At 36.5% G+C, this 20172-nt stretch overlaps 1 protein-coding gene across 2 annotated transcripts; it reads right to left on the bottom strand.

Annotated features, from left to right (window-relative positions):
- Positions 1-116: 116 nt before the first annotated feature.
- LOC121983873 (myosin-17-like) lies at positions 117-20017 on the bottom strand. 2 transcript variants are annotated; one of them, XM_042536543.1, is made up of 39 exons: positions 19801-20017; positions 18664-18792; positions 16784-16927; positions 16545-16690; positions 16308-16464; positions 16166-16224; positions 15786-15945; positions 15513-15662; positions 15210-15346; positions 14977-15123; positions 14781-14882; positions 13997-14054; positions 13823-13924; positions 12170-12207; positions 11860-11986; positions 11610-11780; positions 9988-10119; positions 9780-9889; positions 9606-9666; positions 6051-6228; positions 5502-5707; positions 5267-5386; positions 4401-4499; positions 4031-4252; positions 3604-3743; positions 3307-3424; positions 3176-3226; positions 2980-3060; positions 2704-2874; positions 2384-2530; positions 2078-2284; positions 1816-1956; positions 1662-1732; positions 1459-1558; positions 1337-1393; positions 1170-1226; positions 1006-1086; positions 639-721; positions 117-564 (listed from the first exon to the last, which is right to left on the bottom strand). In XM_042536543.1, exons 1-39 carry the CDS (start codon positions 19801-19803, stop codon positions 450-452), a joined length of 4578 nt encoding a protein of 1525 aa, XP_042392477.1. In that variant the 5' UTR covers positions 19804-20017; the 3' UTR covers positions 117-449. The 2 variants fall into 2 exon arrangements, with proteins under 2 accessions (XP_042392477.1, XP_042392478.1); XM_042536544.1 differs by lacking the exons at positions 18664-18792; positions 19801-20017 and having other exon boundaries at positions 16308-16471; positions 16784-16926.
- Between the last annotated feature and the right edge of the window lie 155 nt (positions 20018-20172).

Raw genomic sequence — 20172 nt, 5'->3', positions numbered from 1 at the left:
TCCTCATGTAGTGAACCATCCCCTGGTCTGCAATTTACAGACTAAAGGATCTGCTCCCTGAAAATACATATGAAGGCCGGCCTTAACCGCAAAAATTCAAACCTGAACATTCGATGAAAGAACAAAAGAAGTCGACAACATTTTTCTTGCTTGAGCTGTAATTTACATATACAATAGCCAGAAATTTGCCGAACGACTGAACTACATGAAGAATCTGTGGAATGAATAATCAACTTCGTTCAGTGAATCTTCAATAGCAGTTCTAAGTCGACGGTCAGAAATACACCTCAAACGTGGACAAAACTTTTCAACAAAAATGAAAGCACATTAAACCCAAATAGGAAGTGCTGCTACCAGGTAACCTATTTGCTTGACGATACGGTTGGAATATTTACGCACAGGCGAAGAGGCACGGCAGTGGATAAACACGAGGACGACAGCTGCTACTTTCATTGTGCCAGAAATGCGAACCCTGAATTTTGGCGAATGAAAGGCGGTGGATCAATATCTGCTATATCTATTTCTGTCATCGACTTTGAGACATCGTCGACCGAAAATGGAATGCTGCATCAACGGAGAATGTAAATATAGTTTATGGTAACTGAAATGTGGAACAGCAGAAAAGCTTTTAGGCTTACCTGGAGTCATCATCTAACAAGAAAGAATTACTGGAAGAACTATTTGAGTCCTGGGTCATCATAAGTCTCATACTTGAAATAATCTGTAAAATACAAAGTTGACTCTACCTTCATTTGATAAAAGGCCTAGATGTGTGATAGAACTGTTTGAATCATTAGCAAAATAAGGTATATACCATCAGTCTTTCACTCAATTAGATGATTGTCCTAAAGGCAAGCTATGGGATGAAAGATTTGGCATAGGACAACATATCTATTCTAATGTGTCAATATGAAATTTATGTATGTTAAAGACTAAATTATGTGTGTATATATTATATATTCAGAAAAGTTAACTGAGAACATATCCAGCTAAGCTAAATCAAACCTCTGATGAAACACTGCGTGTGCCATATTTGTCATCCCAGTACATAGTACTGATTCTGTATAACTGTTGTATGCTAAGAACCTGAAAACCAAATCAGACCACATAAAGTTCATTACAGAGAATCCCAATGACTGAAAGTTAGAATATTTATGAGTGGTCTCAACTGGGCATAAATCTTGAGTTATCTCCTTCAGTGCCTTCTTTGGTTTCTGATGTAAAACCTATACCACAAGATAATTTAAATAAATATCTTAAATAGTAGTTACAAGATAACATGTATAATTATTCAATATGCTTTTGCAAGTGTGTGGTTTGCTAAAAGATAATTTACCAGGAATCCAACAGCCTGCCTAATATGTTTTAACTCATCCCATGAAGAACCTGCATACTGCATGAAAAATAATATTTTAGCTTAAGGTCATTTGGACGACTTTTAAAAGGAACGTGGATCACCTCTTCAGTTGCATCACTGCACCAACGTTCTAATTCAGTAAGTCCTGATTTAATATATTCCCCATTGCTAAACGAGCAGCACTCACGCCTCAGAAGAAGACTACAAAATTGGAAATACATATTGGCATATCTTCTTGCAGAAGGATTATGACCAGACTGAAAAGTTAAAAGCGAGGAACTACATAGTCAAATCTACTATCTACCTATTGAATAGTTGAATGTTGATGAAAGCAAATATTTGGGTAAACAACTTCCGAACTAGGAATGGAGGGACCTACAAAGATGAACAGGTTAGGATGTTGAATCAGACAATACCGAAAGAGTAATATTGATGTGCCAAACTCTACTCCAACTTACATAATTAGCTTTAAGTGGTTTCATGTAGTTTGTTAAACTCGTCACAATACTTTGCCAATGTCCCATAAGGGCTTGTTGGGCTGCCGCATTTCCTGGTGAACGTATTCCTTTGACTAAGCTTGCACGGGATGTCCTTGGAGCCTGCATATTTTGCATCATTAGAACATTTCACTCTCAACAACTTGAATAAAGCCAAAGGCTCTGTCAAATTGTGTAATAGTAAATAGATTTTAAGGACAAAATATTACTTGCCCGAGAGTACCTGTATACAAGAGCCAAGGACAGAAGATATCTCTTTCTTTAAGTTGTCCCTTATCATTCCATAAATTTTCTCAAGAAATGCAGTAAGTTGTTGCTTGAAAAGCAAAGCTGGATATCTAGCTTCGACTTGGTGCAAGTCATTTGATCCACCAACCATGCGACCATTCAGGGAAAGAGGCCCAGCACTATGAGGAGATGCTCGAATTCCCTCAAAAAATTATATTGAAAATTAAAATAAATCAGTTCGAAATTGAGAATATGCGAATTTAATTCCGGAAGAAACATGACAAAGCAGTAACTGTTTTACTTGAGACATCCTTCCAAATACAGGAACCGATGTTCTCCGCCTATGAGGAGTAAAACTTCCCATGCCACCTGCTTTCAGTGTGCGTTGTAGAAGCAGCAATAGGGTAGATGTATTGGACAACCAGTAAGATAATACATTGATGTTATCCTGAAACATTAACCAAAAAAGAGATACTTCATAAGATAGAATTTAATTAGAAACATGTGCTGTTTCTTTATTACGGACTAAACACAAAGAAGTAAAGAGCTGCATACACTATCTTGAGTTTGAGGTACCAAAAAACAAAATGTGACTTAAAGTGCACAGAAAAGATAAGATACCTCAAGTTTTGAGCCTATTGCTTGGATTATTTGATCAAAAATACTAGTCCTTTCAACTTCAAAAGATCTCCACTCGCGGAGACATTTATATACAAGACAAGCAGCAACAGGCCTACTCTTGGAGAATCCTAGCTCTTCAGAGATGCACTTAAGAAGCAAGTTCTGACTTTCCTGAAGACAACAAAAATTTAATTATCCGGTTCCAGAAAGGACACAAGGATAGTCTCAGGATAGCAACATCAATATAACATCCTAGGAATTTGATCAAAAATCTACCTGCTGCTTCTCACTCAGTGACTTTTGTGGCTTTTCATCAATTTCAAGATTCTTGGGATTTGGTAATGCAGGACTCCAATCCTACAAATATTCTCATAAATAGGGAAAGAAAACAAGTCATTGTTATCCTTTTCTTATCAGATAAAGGTAAGCCACATCTCACAATGTTGAATGAATAAAAGAAAATTTTATTTACCAATGCAAGTTTTGTTTCTCCATGCAGAACATTGTTATTCTCTGGCGTTCTCTGTGACACAAAGTCACAGACAAATGGAGGTCAGATATTAGGAGGTAGTAATCAATATGCACTAAAGTAACAGTATGTACAGGGAAGATAGTTGCTTTTGGATGCATAACCAATGCTCTGCTAGTTGGTGATATGGAAAGTGCTTGCTGGCGAAGCACTTGATTCTCCGATGCCAGATTTGATACTTTATCTTCAAGCCTGTTTTAGCAGACAGAAGGCAAGTTACTATCTCAATTACAAACAGAGATGTGGTAGAAACTAGGGAGACAAAGCATTCAGATGTTTTGCTTCTACTATAAAAAAAACACTGATTTCATGTTAGCTTGCTGACGTAAAAAAGGAGAGTATGCCACTACTCATTAAACAAGAAATAGCACCTCCGAATACTATCTTGAAGCTGATTAACATTTGTTTCAGCATTTTCAACTTTCTTAATGAGTTCATTATTTTTTTCTTGTGCCTCGCGGTAAGCTTTCTTGGCTGCACCACTTTCCAGCTTTTCTGTTTGCAATAAATCCTATCATGATAATAAGAGAAGGAAGAAATTATAAAGTAAATCCTGATATGCAAACACAAATAAATTATCAAGTATCTAAAGCATTCATCATAACAAAATTTACTGATATGCTAATCCTGAATTTACAATTCCAGAAAGAAAAATAACTACAAGTGTTTCCACAAAAGATAAATATTTCTCTATATTAGTGGATAAGTTGCAAAACTTTTCTTATCTTCATCATAATATCTAACATATTCACTTTTTCATCCATGGAGTAATACTACCAGATGAAAATTGACGATTACCTTCAACTGTTCAACTTGAGCTGTTAATGAGTTGATTTTTTCCATGTCTTGAACCAGGATAGTGGTCTCTTTAATAACAGGAGGTGCTTCTTCAATAGCTTTTCGTGCAGCATCACGCTCCCGAGTAAGCATTGACTTGGCCTCTTCAAGTTGTAGTTGCACCTCAGACAACACAGATTGTAACTTGGCCACTTCTTGCACTTTTGACTCTTCCAGATCAGTCTGCATACTCAAGGTAGCACTATTTCAACTTGTAAAATGGATATATTGCATTCAGAACACAACCATATCTATATCTAAGACTGTAAATAGTTGCATCTACCTGAAATCATAAACTCAGTAAACAATCAACTTTAAAGAGAATAATTACTCTTAGACGTTTCTCCAACTGTAAACGCCAAGTTAACTCCTCAACCCGCTTCTCAAGCTTGTCTTTTGCCTCTTTCAGAGCTCCTGTTTCCCTGGCAGCCTATGGAATAACCAGCTGAAAGTCAAACTATCTTGACTCCACCACATAAAGTCAATATATCTTTGGTAATAGAAAGGTCAACTAAACTCTTTTAGGCAAATTTGATTTGTTGAATCACATAAAATTTGCAGGAAGATTTTGAAGGAATGTTTGCTTTGTTTGGTTCATGAATTTTCTATCTTCGATTTTCAGATTTTGAGGAGTCTCACATGCTAGTGGAATCACACGTCAAGAAACATGGAATTACATATAAATAGGTAGTAATCCTATACTTCACCACTTGTGGAGGTGCATTATTCCTTCAGACAAATTCTCATCTCCTTTTATATATAGAAATATACATTAAATTATAGGATTTAAGTAATTTAAATATTACTAGTGATATACCATGCATAGAGCTTGATGAGAGATATATGCATCTGATCAAGCCAGATATTATATTATATTTACTATATTACATTTTTGTATGATTGACTCTCACTATTTTATATTTTCAAAGTATGTTGTTGAAATAAAAAATAATTAAATGAAAATTTGAAGTTATCACGCAATAAAGGGATGCCAAAAATTAAAAAGATCACCGTCACATTCCTATAAATGCATTTATTGAATCAAACATATTATACTGTGTGAACCAAACATGTTATTCTCATGGCAATAAGATACCACTAACCAAACTCCCATTATGGTTTTAATCAGTAGACATTCTAAACAGATAAATTTCAACGAGGGCCAGAGTGAACAATAGTAAGATTTAGGAACCATACCATTTTTAGTTTTCTCAGCTCTCTTCTAGCAAGCCTTTGCCTCCATGCACATTGATAGGTAAGTGTGGCCTTCTGCAATCTCTTGTAATATAAATAGTCTCTATGACTACGGCAACAAGACTACAATTGGAAAAAAATAGAAAAATACTAGATTAGCAGCTCAATACATACACAACAATATTACCCTTAAGCACAATAATTAAAACACTAAACACTCTGGACGAGAAAAAGGTACCTGAATGCAGATTGCTGCTTTAGTTTGTTTTTTTAACCTAAACACTGTGTGAGCAGACATTGCCCTTAAGCCTGTTTGCAATGTAACTGCTGAAGTTTTAAGAGCTAAATATGATTTTCTTGCAATGTAACAATGGTAATTTTTCTGAATTTTGAGTGCCGCTGCTTCACGCCTCATTTGCTCAAACAACTTACAAGCCAATTGTCCTACATTTACAAAAACAAATAATACTTCATTTACAAAGAAGTATGCCTGATGGGACATGTCAGTGTATTCTGACCAAGGTTTTGCGCAATTGCCAAGTTTTTAACTGTCTATATAAGATACAGCTTGTGTTGGCAGAAACTGATCAAAACATGACCTATACATGGTTCCACTTAGAAGAAATGCAGATGAGAAGCATTAAGAGTCAATGCAAGTTGACAATTAATAAAATGGAGTAATGGACTTAGGCATACAGAAAACTATATAAACAAAAGAACATTCACTTAACATGAGTCTCCAGCATAAACTAAGCAGCATAGATAAACTCCAAATATGCTTTTATACCTCTACAGAAAGTTTGCAATTGAATAGTTGCTTCCCGTAGCACAAGGAATTCCTTGCGAGCAATATATGTCCGAGTTTGTCTCTGTATGGTTCTGGCTGCTCTTCCTAATACTTCTGCCCTTCGAGCATCCAGTTCAGCCATCTGGCCGGCTCTCAAAAACACCTTGCTCTTGCCTAGCTGTCAAGGTAAACCATATGTTCGGTTTAGGATTTATGATAAAACAGTTAAATAATAATATAGAGGATTTTTGCATGGAAGTAAATATAGAAAATGTTCATAACTGAGATTGTTTATCTCAAATATTTGGAGTCAAGCACATGGATCTTATGCCTCCATTGAGATTATACAATGCTTTAGCACTAGCAATATTCAAATCAATTTATCATCTTTCATTGCACTAAATAGACTTTTCTTTATTCCACCTCTATCCCTTATGCCTTCATGACATCATAATTTAGCCTCACATGAGAAATTGTAGGGTAATGAAGAGGATTTATAATCTTAGATAGATAAGCAACTATTAACTTGGCCTAAGAATTTTGGACAAATGGCTGAACCCAACACGCTAGTGGCAGATTGTTCTATGATTTTATAAAATATTTCTTTTAGCTACGGCATAAGATAATCACAGAAAACACTAGAAAAATCATCACCTTCTCAATGAAGCACTCATTATCCTAATAATATTAACTCCTTTTTCATAAATATTTCTTCTTGTTAACATATAGTTTCTATGCAAGGCTATGTAAACAAACTTATGATGTTGATGAGAACAGATCCTCAATTTGGAGCCAAAAATTGAAACATCTCTAAGTTTTTATAAGCATAACAAATATAAATAATATTTCGCTACAAATTATTGAATTTTTTATCCCTTTGAAATTTTATTCATTCACGAAAGAGAGCTTCAGTGAGATTGTTATCTGATATCCAATCAAATGAAATCCCTCTGGACAAATTGAAGAATTTTATATAAGTATTATTGATAAATGATAAACATTTATCATTTATCAATGTTTTTCAATTGATCATTGATGTAAGTAATTTATTAAAATTCATAATGGCAATAAATAATATTATATGCATATATATATAATAATGTTGTTTTTTTGCAAGAGGCCGAATCCTGGAAACAACCTCTTGCAAAAAACAGAGTAATGCTGCGTACAATGGATTCTTCCCGGAACCCGTTTGACGGGAGCTTCGTGCACTAGGTTGCCCTATATATAAAGCCCTGTTATGGTGCTCGACTCCTGTACATGAGTCTCACAGACATCCAAGCACCCGGATCACTTCCAGGCGCCTGCACACCCATTTGGGGGCGCGTGTCAGGGACAGGAGTCGGGTACCATATCAATCCCGTGTGTGTGTGGCTGAAATTTTATTACATGTCGGCCAGCAAGAGTGAAACATTTGGTTTTGCTACTGACAGACATGTGGACCAGCTTGAAACACTTCTACTTTTAAGTATCCCGGGTAAGTTTTGATGTGATCAACCGGATTAAGTTAGGCTCTGCGTTTTTGATGTCTTGTGTCTAAGTGTGCAAGGACTTAGAAACACAAGAACTCGAGCAGAAGGCGCAGCGGACGAGAAGGATGGCATGAGAAGTGAGTCGACGAACTCAATGCATCCGAGGGACAAAAAACTGCCGAAGAGTACACCAATGGAGCAAGTAGGACGCGCGCGACGCTTATGAGGGACGAGAAGGTGGAGCAAAAGATTGCTCAAGGAGAGAAGGCCGAAGTTGAGTTCGGGCGAGCTCAACTCTGGATGGCCGAAGAATCACCCAAGCAACCGGAGCGAAAGCCGAAAAAGTCAACGTAAAGTTGATTAGTCCAAGCGCCCTGACAGGAGGGTGCAGAAAGGGCGCCTCGGCGAGCCGTTGCTGCGAGGATGACGTCAAAGTCCACGTCAGCAACACTCCAGGTGCCTAAACCGGTCCAAGCGGCCGGGCGTGGATAAAATTTTATCCAAGAGCTGCTAAAGAGTCATTGCGAAGGAGATAAAGTGCGCTCGGATCCACTCCAGGCGCTCGGAGCTGCCACATCAGAGGGCTATAAAAGGAGAACTTGTTTTCTTGTTCAGATACAACACTTGTATACGAGCTTTTAATTTTTGTTTTCATTTTTTTGAGTTGTTAATCGTTGTATGGGGCTTCTCCGCCTGTAATCTTGACCGAAAGAGTTTCAATAGTGTGCTTCACTTGTCTTGGACTAGCAACCTTCCCAGTTGCAAACCAAGTAAATCTGGTAGCATCGTTTATTATTTTATGCAATTTATTTCTATTAATTAACAAGTGTGTCTTAGTTAAAGTTAAAAGAACGAGAAGGGTTTAATCTAAATTTCAGGGCAATTCACCCCCTTCTTGTCGGCCGCACTGGGACCAACACTACTTACCTTCCATGAGGATGCTAATGCATCTAAGCCATCCACTATGGCACTTAAATTTCCGCAAGGTCAATAATGACTCTAAGCAAGATTCACAAGGCTTTTGCATGGTAGCGACTGCCGTGAGCATCCAAGTGAGTCTAGAGATGTTAAGGTCCCATAATTGGGTGATATTCAATGACAAGGGCTTTGTAGCTATGCAGAAAAGGATTTATAGCTTCAAGGAGACAGGGCTTTGCAATGAAGATTTAACGACTTTGCAACTTCATAACAAGGGTTTGGCAACCTCACAACTTCGCGACGAGGATTTCTTAACGAGGTCTTAACGAGGCAGTGAATGTTTCATAAATGACTCGCACCATTTTGCTCCTCCTCCTCTCTACTAGACTTCTGTTGTGTCTCTCTCACTGTCACCACAACTTCTTGAAACAGAACAAGTATTCTTCTTCCTCCTCTCCTTCCCCTTCTCAGCCACTTGTTGTGTTTGACACACCTCACCAACACTCAGTATGCCCGACATGCCTTGAGACGACCGAGTGTCAAAACCCTGCTCAGATTGAGATTTCAAAGCTTGTATAACCAATTAAACTAATGCATCGAATAATAATGGACTTTTATTATCAAACATTCCGCCATAGGAGTTTTGAAAGATAATTCAGTAAATAGTATACTAATTTTAGATAATGCACTTCAGAATAAATGTTTTTCCCATAAATGCATTTTTGAGATGCAAATCCAATGTCAAACATATCTAACCTTTTAACAAAACTTCAATCTTCATCAATCAGACTAGAACTGAATGAGATCTCAAATTAAATAACTAGAAAAAAATTTGTAAAAAATAAACAAAATAAATGAAAAAGATTTTTGAAGCACAAGTGTTAGTCAGGTATCATATCATATCGTCATACAAGCATTATTCACAATGCATCATCTGACCATGCCTCGCTACAAGATTTTGTTTTGCTCTATGGCTAAATGCATGAGCGTTTTAAAAGTTTGGGGCACTTACTACAAAGTGGTTTGGGGCACTTACTACAAAGTGTCATATTTTATCTAGATATCCACTAAGGACCGTATTCCGAATGATAAATCAAAAGCTGCTCTAGGACAGGAGAAGTGATCAAGAAAGAGAATTAAAGCAATTGTGTAAACTTGAACTTACTTGGTAACCTTTCAATCCCATTTTATCCAAAATCTTTAGACAGGCAATCTTGTCATCATAACTATTAAGAAAATTAAAAGACCAAAGCAGGCATATCAATTAAGTAGATTATAATGAGCTTTACTAATCAGTATAAAACACACTGACATAATTCAGATGGATCAAACAACATACTTCTCTTCCATGAATTCTAGTGCAAGAAGAGCAAATCGATGAAAAAATTCATAATATGATCTTCGGGTAGGATAACCAGCACAGCTTATCCTGATTGCTTCAAGAACTCCCTATAATTAAAAAGCAAATAAAAGAAAATTCCAAAAGCTGATGTCAAGCACAAAAACTATAGTAATGAGAGACAGGCTGCAGTAAGTTAGAATCTTACTCCACATCGCAATTGCTGGATAACATTGAAGTTCTCAAAGATAGCAGGTTTGAGAACATTATTTGGCTTCACACACCTAATATAATGTGGTTGCATAGAGCTCAAAGTTTCCATCAGAGCTTGAAGTTGTAACTAAGATTTACCCATAGAACAAAAAAGTTGAAAACTAGTTAAACCTTGTAAATGGAAGCCGATATACATCACATATCAAAAATCATTAAATCAGCATGTGCTTATCATAACAATCATAACATATTTAGGTTAACAATGGACATTTATATAATCATACACAACAGGTATGAAAATATCAAAATAACCCAAGTATTTGAACAACTTATATCTGAACAAGTAGTTCTATTAGCAGTTCATCACTCAGAAGTTTGCTCAAATAAAGTACCAGATAAACATCTGCACAGAATTACACTCCACATCCATATTATTCATACAAAGGGTTGAGAATCTATCACTAGTACAAAAAGAAACCAATATAGCTGATTAAAAGGAAAATTATATGGGTTTTCTTTCTCTAGGTAGTCCCCTTTACATTTATATCCATTATTGTAACTTTAGATTATGCACCCTAGGATACATGGTATATACAATTAGGTTCTTAGCACTCTTGCTCAAGATTGTTTTTATTTCTCTGGATCGTACGGTGAGTATCATCGACTCACGGCATGAGATGCTTACAAAGGTAGCAAAGCACTAACTTGGGTAGTAAATATCCTTGACTCTCACAATGGTCGTCATATAGAAGCTCACACGCGGATATGAGGGTATTAGTTGCTTGTGGCGCACAAGCATAGATGTTTTGTTTTATGTGAGAGAGAAGCAAGTTGTGTACAAGGGAGAAGGAAATTACCCTAGAGATCCACACAAGGAATTACTCTCAAATTGAAAAAAATGACACCAGAAATTGCAATATGGAGATGTTTACTTTCGTATCACGGATTCATAGCCATTGTGATAGTTACAGTTAACGGGTAAATTATAAGTTTGCTTTCCCTAAGTAATTCTCTCTACCTTGTATGTATATCCATTATTGGAATTTTATACTTTGATCCTAGAATATATGATATTTATGATTAGATACCTGGTATAGCCCAATTATACAAACCAATTGTGACCGGATACATGTGATGCAAATGCCTTTTTTAGAATGGAAAGCAAAATAATAATAATAATAATAATAATAATAATAATAATAATAATAATAATAAAATTGAAAAACATGATTTTGTTCCTTCCCCAAATGTATTGATGAGCTTTCGAAATTAAATCATATTTCATTCAGTGTAGTGGAATCAAGGAAGAAACATATGGAAATGGAGAAAGAAAATTAGTGGCACACACTGTTACTCTGAAAACAAAGATAAATGCCAATCTGACCAGCAATAATTTTAACATAAAATAAACACTATTGAGCAAAGAAGCTACATATGCAGATTTTATTCTAGAATTTTCAAGCTCAAAAAAACCCTTCTACAGAAGCTAACAAACATAATGCAAATAAAGAAGTTATTCAAAACCCAATGTAAGACAGATGTAGAGCTAATTAAGGAAAAGTCAGTAGTTCAACTACTTCAGAAATCCAGTCGTAAATGATGAGAAAAAAATATTACTTTAAACCGTGATCCAATAGAAGAGAACTTGGATGACTTAGATGTTTCTTCAGGAAGTGGAGGGAATAAACCCGACACAAAGGGACATGCTGAAGCATTGAGTAAATCCTGATGTTCTGCCACCACATAATCTTTGTTTTTGTCTAAGAAATGATTGGCTTGATATGTTACCTATCAAATGGTAACACAGATGACAATCAATTACCATGTACATTGACATGCAAGTGGGGCATGATAAGATTACAGTTACCTCGCCTGCATAATGGCAGATTGTAAAATCTGTACGAGAAAGCTTTGGTTTGACAAATCTCTTGTTGATTTTAAATGTCTGATACAACTTCTGGGCAAATGTCTCATGTGTAGACTTGGGAAACATACTGTCTCACGTACCATTTAAAAGAAAATCTAGGTCAGTCACAAGCTCACAACAGTAAGATGTCATAAAAAAAACAAGTGAACTATCACAGTATTTTTTGTTCTTTTCTTTTGAAGAAGTACCAACGTAATCAATTAATCAGTAAAGGTGAAGCATCAAAAATAGTCAGAGTCTAGATGCATACCAAGCTTCATCAAGAAGGGCAATGATACCACCGGGTTTCTGAAGAAAACAAGAAAATTTATCACCAATGGCATTAGGAATGATTGAAAGCAAGTCCAGGTAGAGGTGAAAGGTCAATCATTCACTAATATGGAAAGTAAGAATATCAGGTAATTTTCTTAAGGAAGAGGATGGTAAAACACCTAATAACTTAGAAGTTTCCCATTTTTTTGAATATGATGTCACTGGAAAACAAAGATTTAATGGCAGACTGAGACCAATTTTTCATTTGAAATTAAGCCTTACTAAGATTGAAAAGCAAGCCCAAAGTCAAAGAATAAGTAAAGTGTGTGCCATCTGTCTTGTTTTGGCATGTTACAGATCCAAATTACCACACTGGAAGGCCATCAAAAACATAATAATGTACAACAAATTGCTCAGAGACAAGACTGATTAGTGACTGTATCAACTTTACAACTCTTGCAGTTGTACTCACAGTTTCACCATAAAGCATGGTTACTGCAGTTACTAATAAAATCCCAGCTATTGGGATAGTTTTCTTTGATTTAACTGCGTGACAATGCATCATTGGTGGCATCATTGTAATTAAAAAAAAATTATAAAAATAAACATTATTAGTGGTTGATCCTAATGGATTCATGTTGACTGAATTTATTTGTCAAGTTTGACAACATTGCATATAAACATTACTAAGGCAACTATGCCCCCATGAGTTGGCGCAATTGGTACCTACATGGGTGTTTGCTCCAATAGGTCTTGGGTTCCCAACCGTCACAAATTGCCTCATTGGGTGTCTGACCTCCTCTATGCCAAGGGCCGCTACGTTAGGACAAAATGATGCCTATCATTTACCTGCCTTTATCTTGCCATGGGGCCGGCGATACTGGCCGCTTGGGGTAAATGATATCACATTTTGCTCCAATTACTAAGAAAACTATGTGCCCCCACAAGCTGGCACATATGGTTTATGCAATGGTGTTGCCACATATAAGTCTGGGGTCAATTCCAAGCGAGTATGGAATGCCCACAGAATGCTCCGTTGGTTGCCTCACCCCATGCATGCGCTACTGTTGTTGGGCGAAACCCCTCGTAATTTACCCCTTCTAGGAAGTGTGGGGCCGCATCGTTTCACCTTTTGCCAAAGATTACTACAAAAACTACCAATGTTGGTTTCAAGCCCATGTGGAAAAAGATTGTGTTCTATCATAAATTAACAGCCAACATAAAATACTATACTGACCCTAATCAGCATGCACCTTAACCGCCAACAAAAAATAGCCTAGAGAAGGCCATTATTATTTTATTAAGTCTAATGCCATCATGAACTCAAATTGGAATTTATACATTTAGAACACATTTATTTTGACAATATTTATAAGATATGTTCAAGTTTTTAACATATAGGAGATTTATTTTGTAATCTAAATTTGTCTTTGTGATGATTTTGTGGTAATGCATTGTTATGTTTCTAAGACAATAAAGATTAATGGATGGCCTTCAATCGTGATACATACAGCTTGATTTGGATAAAAAAATTTAGTCCTGAAGTGATCTCAACCTCAAGCTTTGCTTAGATATGAGGAAATAGACTCTAGGAGAGCAAAAGGCCTTCAATGATCATCAACAATGCCAATCATGTTAGCTTTTCATGTACCTTCTCAATCAAGTCGAGAACATCTTGGTTATCAACAAATTCAATGTAGCTCCAGTCAATTTCCTCCTTGGTATACTCCTCTTGCTCCATTTTGAAAACATGCTGTACAAATCATCATAGAACAAAATCACACAACTCAAGGATCTCCAAGGTATCAAGAAGTTTCGAGTAAACCTGATTGAAATGTTGTTGCAGTTTTTCATTTGTAAAATTGATGCAGAACTGTTCAAAACTGTCACAAGCAAAGTGCATGAATGAGCAATTTCGTTGTTGTTGATACTTCAGATCAAAAATTAAAATCTCGAGCCGCTAGATACATCTTGTTCCGCCCACGGACCAGCACCGGCACAAAGCTGGCACGCCACAACGGACGCGTCTGAACGCGTTGTACAAGCCCAACGACGCGTCTGGATGAGTCGCATGAACCCAATGACGAGTCCGGACACATTGCACAAGCCCAACGATGCGTCCGAACGTGTCGTGCAAGCCCGACGATGCATCTGGAAGTGTCACGCGAGCCTGGAGACGCGTCCAGACCCATGGCCTGGCCCCGGCGACAAGTATGAACTTGTCAAGTGGGCCGCTTGTGCCCTGGGTCGTCAGAACAGAGGTAGGAGGGGTCATTTTTAACTTAGTATTTAATACATAACTTAAGTTAATAAGTCTAATCAACTCCTAGCTATGCTTGAGATAATTTAAATAGGCTCAATTAAAGCCTAATAAAATTATCTTTTATATATATATATAATTTTATTTTTTATATTTTTATTTTAAAATATTTAGATTTTTTTGTTAATATATTTTATATTTAAAAAGTACAATGACTATATCGGCACGGCATGATACAATACCGAAACTGTATCGTTCCGATCTAGGACTGAAACCTTGGTACGACTCGAGATTTTAAACCATGCTTTAGATAATTAAAACAGTGTCTCTCATAATACTGATGGCTTACCTATTACATTTGAAACTCTCAAAACCATAAATATCAAGTACTCCGATCAAATGTTTTGAATCTGGGTCTTGTCCAATTGATACATTAATTTTTTCGACCAACCTGTAAGCCACATATCAATCCAGAGTTGAATCATATCTCAGCTCAATAGAAACTTTACAGCAGAATATCAGCAGACAACAGAAGTTATCATTACCAATCAAATAAGCGGGAATAAATGGTTTTTGCTAACCCATCTCGGCTAACAATTGCAGAAGCAGGATCAAGAGTTCTGGTAATAATTTCTTCAGGTGTCACCATGACACGTTTAATCAAAGCATTTTCTAGACTTCGGGCATCACACCTGCCATAAGCATATTATAGCAGAATCTAAACATGTTATTAGTTAAAAGAATACCAGTAGCCATGCAAATAAGAATTATAGCATACATTAGGAGTTGAGCTGTCATGTTTAGATGGAATCTTGACTTCTCATCCTTGATAACAGATGAATCTATCTCTGGTCCCTTTGCAAAATCAACATTACCAAGATGGAGTATAGCAGCAACAACCCTGAAGATTGCCTCCTAAAACAATCACCAAAGTTCCTCATTGATGGGTACAATATCCTTAACATTGTTGACTAAAAAACAAGGGAAACCTTGAGAATTGTCTCTTTAGTAAAAAAAATAGTGAACAAAAAAAAAATCCAGGCATAATTAAAATTCCTCAAGATCAACAATATTTATATACCTGTTCTTGCTCACTTATTCCAACTATATCCATAGCCCTTCTAATTGCAATATACTCTTCAGCATCATCTACACCATCCAATTTAACACATTTGGACTGATTTAGATAGTGGAATGAGCTTGGGCTTCCCAATTTATACTTTTTGATATCCTGTCAAAATTAGTAGCATTCCATGTATACAAAAAATAACTTCAGCGGAAAAGAGGGACTGGCCAAAAAAGACAAGATTCTAATAGCATTACATCGATGAGTTCAGAACCATAGAGAAAGTACCTCATGAGGAGCAGCGCATAGAAGGTAAAAGCAGTGATAGTTTCTCTCAGGATCATTAATTTGGCAGACACGAGATCTTTCAAGCAAGTAGGTTCTAATAGCAGCGCCAGATATTCTCCCATTTTTGTCAAATTGGATCTCAACAAACTTACCAAAACGACTTATTGTCATGCCACAGAGAAATAAACTCAATTAGTTAGATGGAAATGATATACAAGTCTAAACTGTGGAGAAGAAATTACTTCCAGCAAAAGATGATCTTTTCAAAACATGGATACTCACAAAATGGTGGTGCAATGGATGCTAGATATTCTTTGGAAAAACAAAATCATAATCTGACATTGGAGTAAGTAAATATAAAGAAAATATACAAGTCTTACCTAGAGTTGTTGTTCCGAACAGTTTTTGCATTCCCAAAAGCCTCGAGAACTGGATTGGACTAATAAAAATAATCGAGAACTCAATTTGGATATTCATTTATTCTCTCTAGAAAGAGACAGTGAATTGTTTTAATTGTCTTACCTCCAAAACTTGTTGTTCGACAGTCCGTCCTTCAATTCCTGTCCGTCCACCTAAATATGCCAGATATCTCATAAGCAGTTTTGTTGTTTCAGTTTTACCAGCACCACTTTCACCACTGACCAAGATGGAGTTACTTTTTCCTTCATTAATCATTGCCCTGTTTCCTTATCACAAAGAACAAGTCAGAAAAACAGAAAAGTAATCATACCTTAGAAGTAGAAGTAGAACTAAAATAACCTATAAGCAACATCAGCAACAGCAAAAACATGGGGACTCAGCTCCCCAAATGTTGCTCCTTTGTATTGTTCCATCATATGGGTGTCATATAGATGCGGCAACCTTTGAAATGGGTTCACTGCAATCAGGATATTACCAGTGTATGTCTGTAAAGTTCAGACAATGTGGAGTTATGAAGAACTCTAATATTCCATTTCTCTGCTGGGAAGCATTTACCATGTGTCAAAGAAGTAGCTTACATAGATTTCGTTAAGCTCATAGCGTGTGGCCAGGTTTTGCAAAACCCCAGGTTCATGCAGATATGATAATTTTGTCATGTCATCTACTCCTCCTGGTGGAGTTTCTGTATCTTTAGGAAATACCTTCGAGATATTTGCCACGACCTTGGTGCAAATATTAAGTGCATCATTAGAAAAAAAAATTAACAAGCAACTTCCATTTCTACCCTGAATATCAAAGATAATATCCATGCCAATTGCCAATCAATTAGAGAATTTGAGCATAAACTAATAACAATAAATCACATGTGAAATTAAAGTGCAGTATTTAGCTTGTCCAAATTTCAGAAAAGACAAACCTTTATGCACCCTCTCACACCATTGAACAACAACCACTAAGTTTCTGATTACACCATCTAAAACTAATATGTGGAATTTTAGAAATGAGAACTCAACCAGATTCAAGACTCAAAGAAATCATTAGTGGGCTGTGAGATGTTGATGTGGATGTTTACCCGTTCACAATATGATAGACCCAGTTATAAAGAAAATCAATCCACGAAAAACAAACCAGCTCCAGATATAAAATAATATGTTACTTTCAGATAATCAAAAAGATTATCGAAAATAACTCATATCTTTAACAAATTTTGTCATTATTGCACCAAAATGTCTCCCCTTGTGCAAGATCCAATATCAATCTTGTGATATAGCAAAGTTGCATTGCATCAGTGTACTCACCTTGACTTTGCTCCAGTTATCCTATCTCTCAAACTGAAGTATTGTTCTTTATTTCATCATCAATTTCCTCTATCTCACATCTATCCTTTCTCTATTGGATGCATGATTTAGTGTAAATTTGTTTCTCTCTCTCTTCCAACACCATCTCATTTTCCAATTTTGAAGTAGATATTAGACTTAGTCTTTCATTCTTCTGAGTTCTGACATCTTCTCTCTATTAACAAGGTGTGTTCGCTTCAATTTTTTTTGTAAGTTTCATGATTTTTAGAGAAGGGGAGTTTTGGCACAACGGTAAAGTTGTTGCTTTGTGATAAAAAAATCACGGGTTCGAATCCTGAAAACAACCTCTTGCAAAAAACAGGGCAAGGCTACGTACAATGGATCCTTCCCCAGGACCCCGCATGGTGGTAGCTTCGTGCAACGGGCTGCCCTTTTTTTTTTTTTTAAGTTTCGTGATTTTTAGAAAAATAAAAACTTTTTGATTTTCATAGAAGATGTTTGATTTTCTCAAAAACTAAGAAAAATATTACAAAAAAAATAGAAAATAAAAAATCAAGTTCTGTTGGAAACCTACTCTCTTTCATATGCTACACTTCATATTAAATTGTCACCAATTTCGCTTTTGATTCAAAATAAAAATAAATAAGTCACTCACTCTCTTTTACTATCCTCTTTTCCCTTTTCTTGGACAGAATGTGACAACATTAATAATTCCATATCTTCCTTTGAGATTCTTGGAGTGAGAGAGAACCTTAGCGTAACAATAAACTTGTTGTGTGACCTTGTGGTCACGGGTTTGAGTCGTAAAAATAACCTCTTGCAATGCAAAGGTAAGCTTGTACGCAATAAACCCAATGTGGTCCGATCTTTCCCCAGACCCTGCATTGGCGGGAGCTTCTTGCACCGAACTACCCTTTTTTTTATTCTTGTTGCCACCCCAGTATCAAGTCAAAAAAATGAACATACAAAGACATGGAATAGATACCCAACATTTTAACCATATGGCCAACCTAAACATTCTCTATAACTTAACCATTCAGCAACAAACAATAAATTGTAAAGATGTGGTGATGAAAGATTTTAGGAAGTAAAAAAAGGTAAAAAAAAATAAACATTTGGAAAATTATAGTGATACTTGGTCAATTCTTTGTGCAACATACCATTTTTCCATTAGTTGTGCGCACATGGACCTTGTGACCACTAATCTGAAATACCTCACCATCAATCCAAGCCACACTTGGATCTTCAATCCACACATGAGAACCTACAATAATATTGTCTGGGCTTGCCTGAAAACAAGTAGGTTAAAACCATGAAATATAATAAAAAGAAATGAACTGTTAAAAATAGCAAAGTTCTACTTCACAAAGTACAGCATTGAAATCTAGAGGAAGCCAACAGATGAGGAATTTTCTTCCGGGGGCATCCCATCGTACCCATCCAAGACAACAGCTATCATTGGGATACCTCAAGTAACAAGTTCCAACACCCTACTAACCAGGTACTTGCCAGTTGGGAGATAGTGACTTTCATTCAACTCATTTACTTGGACAGAATTGAAAGGAAGCATTGTGCTTATTAGACTTAAGGCTCTTTCCATCCAATTCCTACTTATTTGAAAAAGGGAAAATGGAGGAACTAGAAGGACGAAAGTACATTCCTCACCTTGAGTACGCAGCAGATCTCATTTCATATTACTCAAATTTATCCCTTTTCTTCTCGTTTCCATCACAGTAACCAGAGAATTGAGATACAAAGAAGGAAACTAGAGAAAATACATACTGATGAAGCCTAGCATCTCCACTACACAGTCCTATTATTCATCAATTAGTACAAATTGATGAGGCAGTAAATAAAGCCCCCGCATCTGGCAACAAAGCCTATGGGACGAAGAAAACTGAAGAGGATTGGCGATTCAATACCATCAGTTTCAAAAATTCCAAATTCAGAACTTTAGTAATCCGAATATAGAACTTAAGTCCCCGTAAACTTCCTCGTTTACCTTAATACTCCGAATGTGCAATCCTTAAGCCGACAAGTTCTTAGCCATAAGAAGCAAAGGAACAAAAGGAAAGGCCATAAAAGGCGCGTTTTTCTTGTACTAAATCACAATATTCAACGTGACATAGTATGACGATGTAAATCCAGAATCTACCAGTCCGCTTATTCAACAACATGTACAAGCCAAAGATGCCCTACCCGCCATCCCGATTTTCCCCAAAAAACAGCCGAAGTAGCGTGAACAAAGGACCGAACTGGACATCAAAAAACTAGAAAGGAGGTCAGCGATTCAGTACCATGAATCATCCACCCGGGATCAGCCCTAATTCTTTCAATACTGTCCTCTCCTCGTCCTCTCTTCCTTCGCCTTCTTCCTGCAGGCGTATGACTAGGGCCTGAGGAGGCGAGCGAGCTGGGACGGCATCAGAATCGACCCGAGGGCTCGAGGTTTTCGCGGAAGCAAACGCAGTCGTAACTCGCAAATGCTCGACGGAAGAAAGAGAGAGAGAGAGAATGGTCGTAGAAGACATTTGATCAACGAAATTACTTAAATACCCCTCCTTCATAGTTGCAGTTGGCAGTTCGAAATTGAACTGAATTAAATAAAGTATAAAATTAAGTTGTTCGTATTTAATTTAATTTATTTTTTTTAATTTGATTTAGCAGTC

Source organism: Zingiber officinale, chromosome 5B (assembly GCF_018446385.1).
Source record: "Zingiber officinale cultivar Zhangliang chromosome 5B, Zo_v1.1, whole genome shotgun sequence".
Classification (NCBI taxonomy): Eukaryota; Viridiplantae; Streptophyta; class Magnoliopsida; order Zingiberales; family Zingiberaceae; genus Zingiber; species Zingiber officinale.
Note: the sequence above shows the minus strand (reverse complement) of the source record. Positions and strands in the feature narration are given on the sequence as shown.

Bases quoted from the DNA above. Each gene is read 5' to 3' on its own strand.
- LOC121983873 (XM_042536543.1), bottom strand. The intron at 15,347-15,512 runs GTATATAAATAT...TGATTGTTTTAG, and splicing joins GAATAAGTGAGCAAGAACAG to GAGGCAATCTTCAGGGTTGT. The intron at 2,875-2,979 runs GTAGATTTTTGA...TGTTGTCTTCAG, and splicing joins CACTGAGTGAGAAGCAGCAG to GAAAGTCAGAACTTGCTTCT.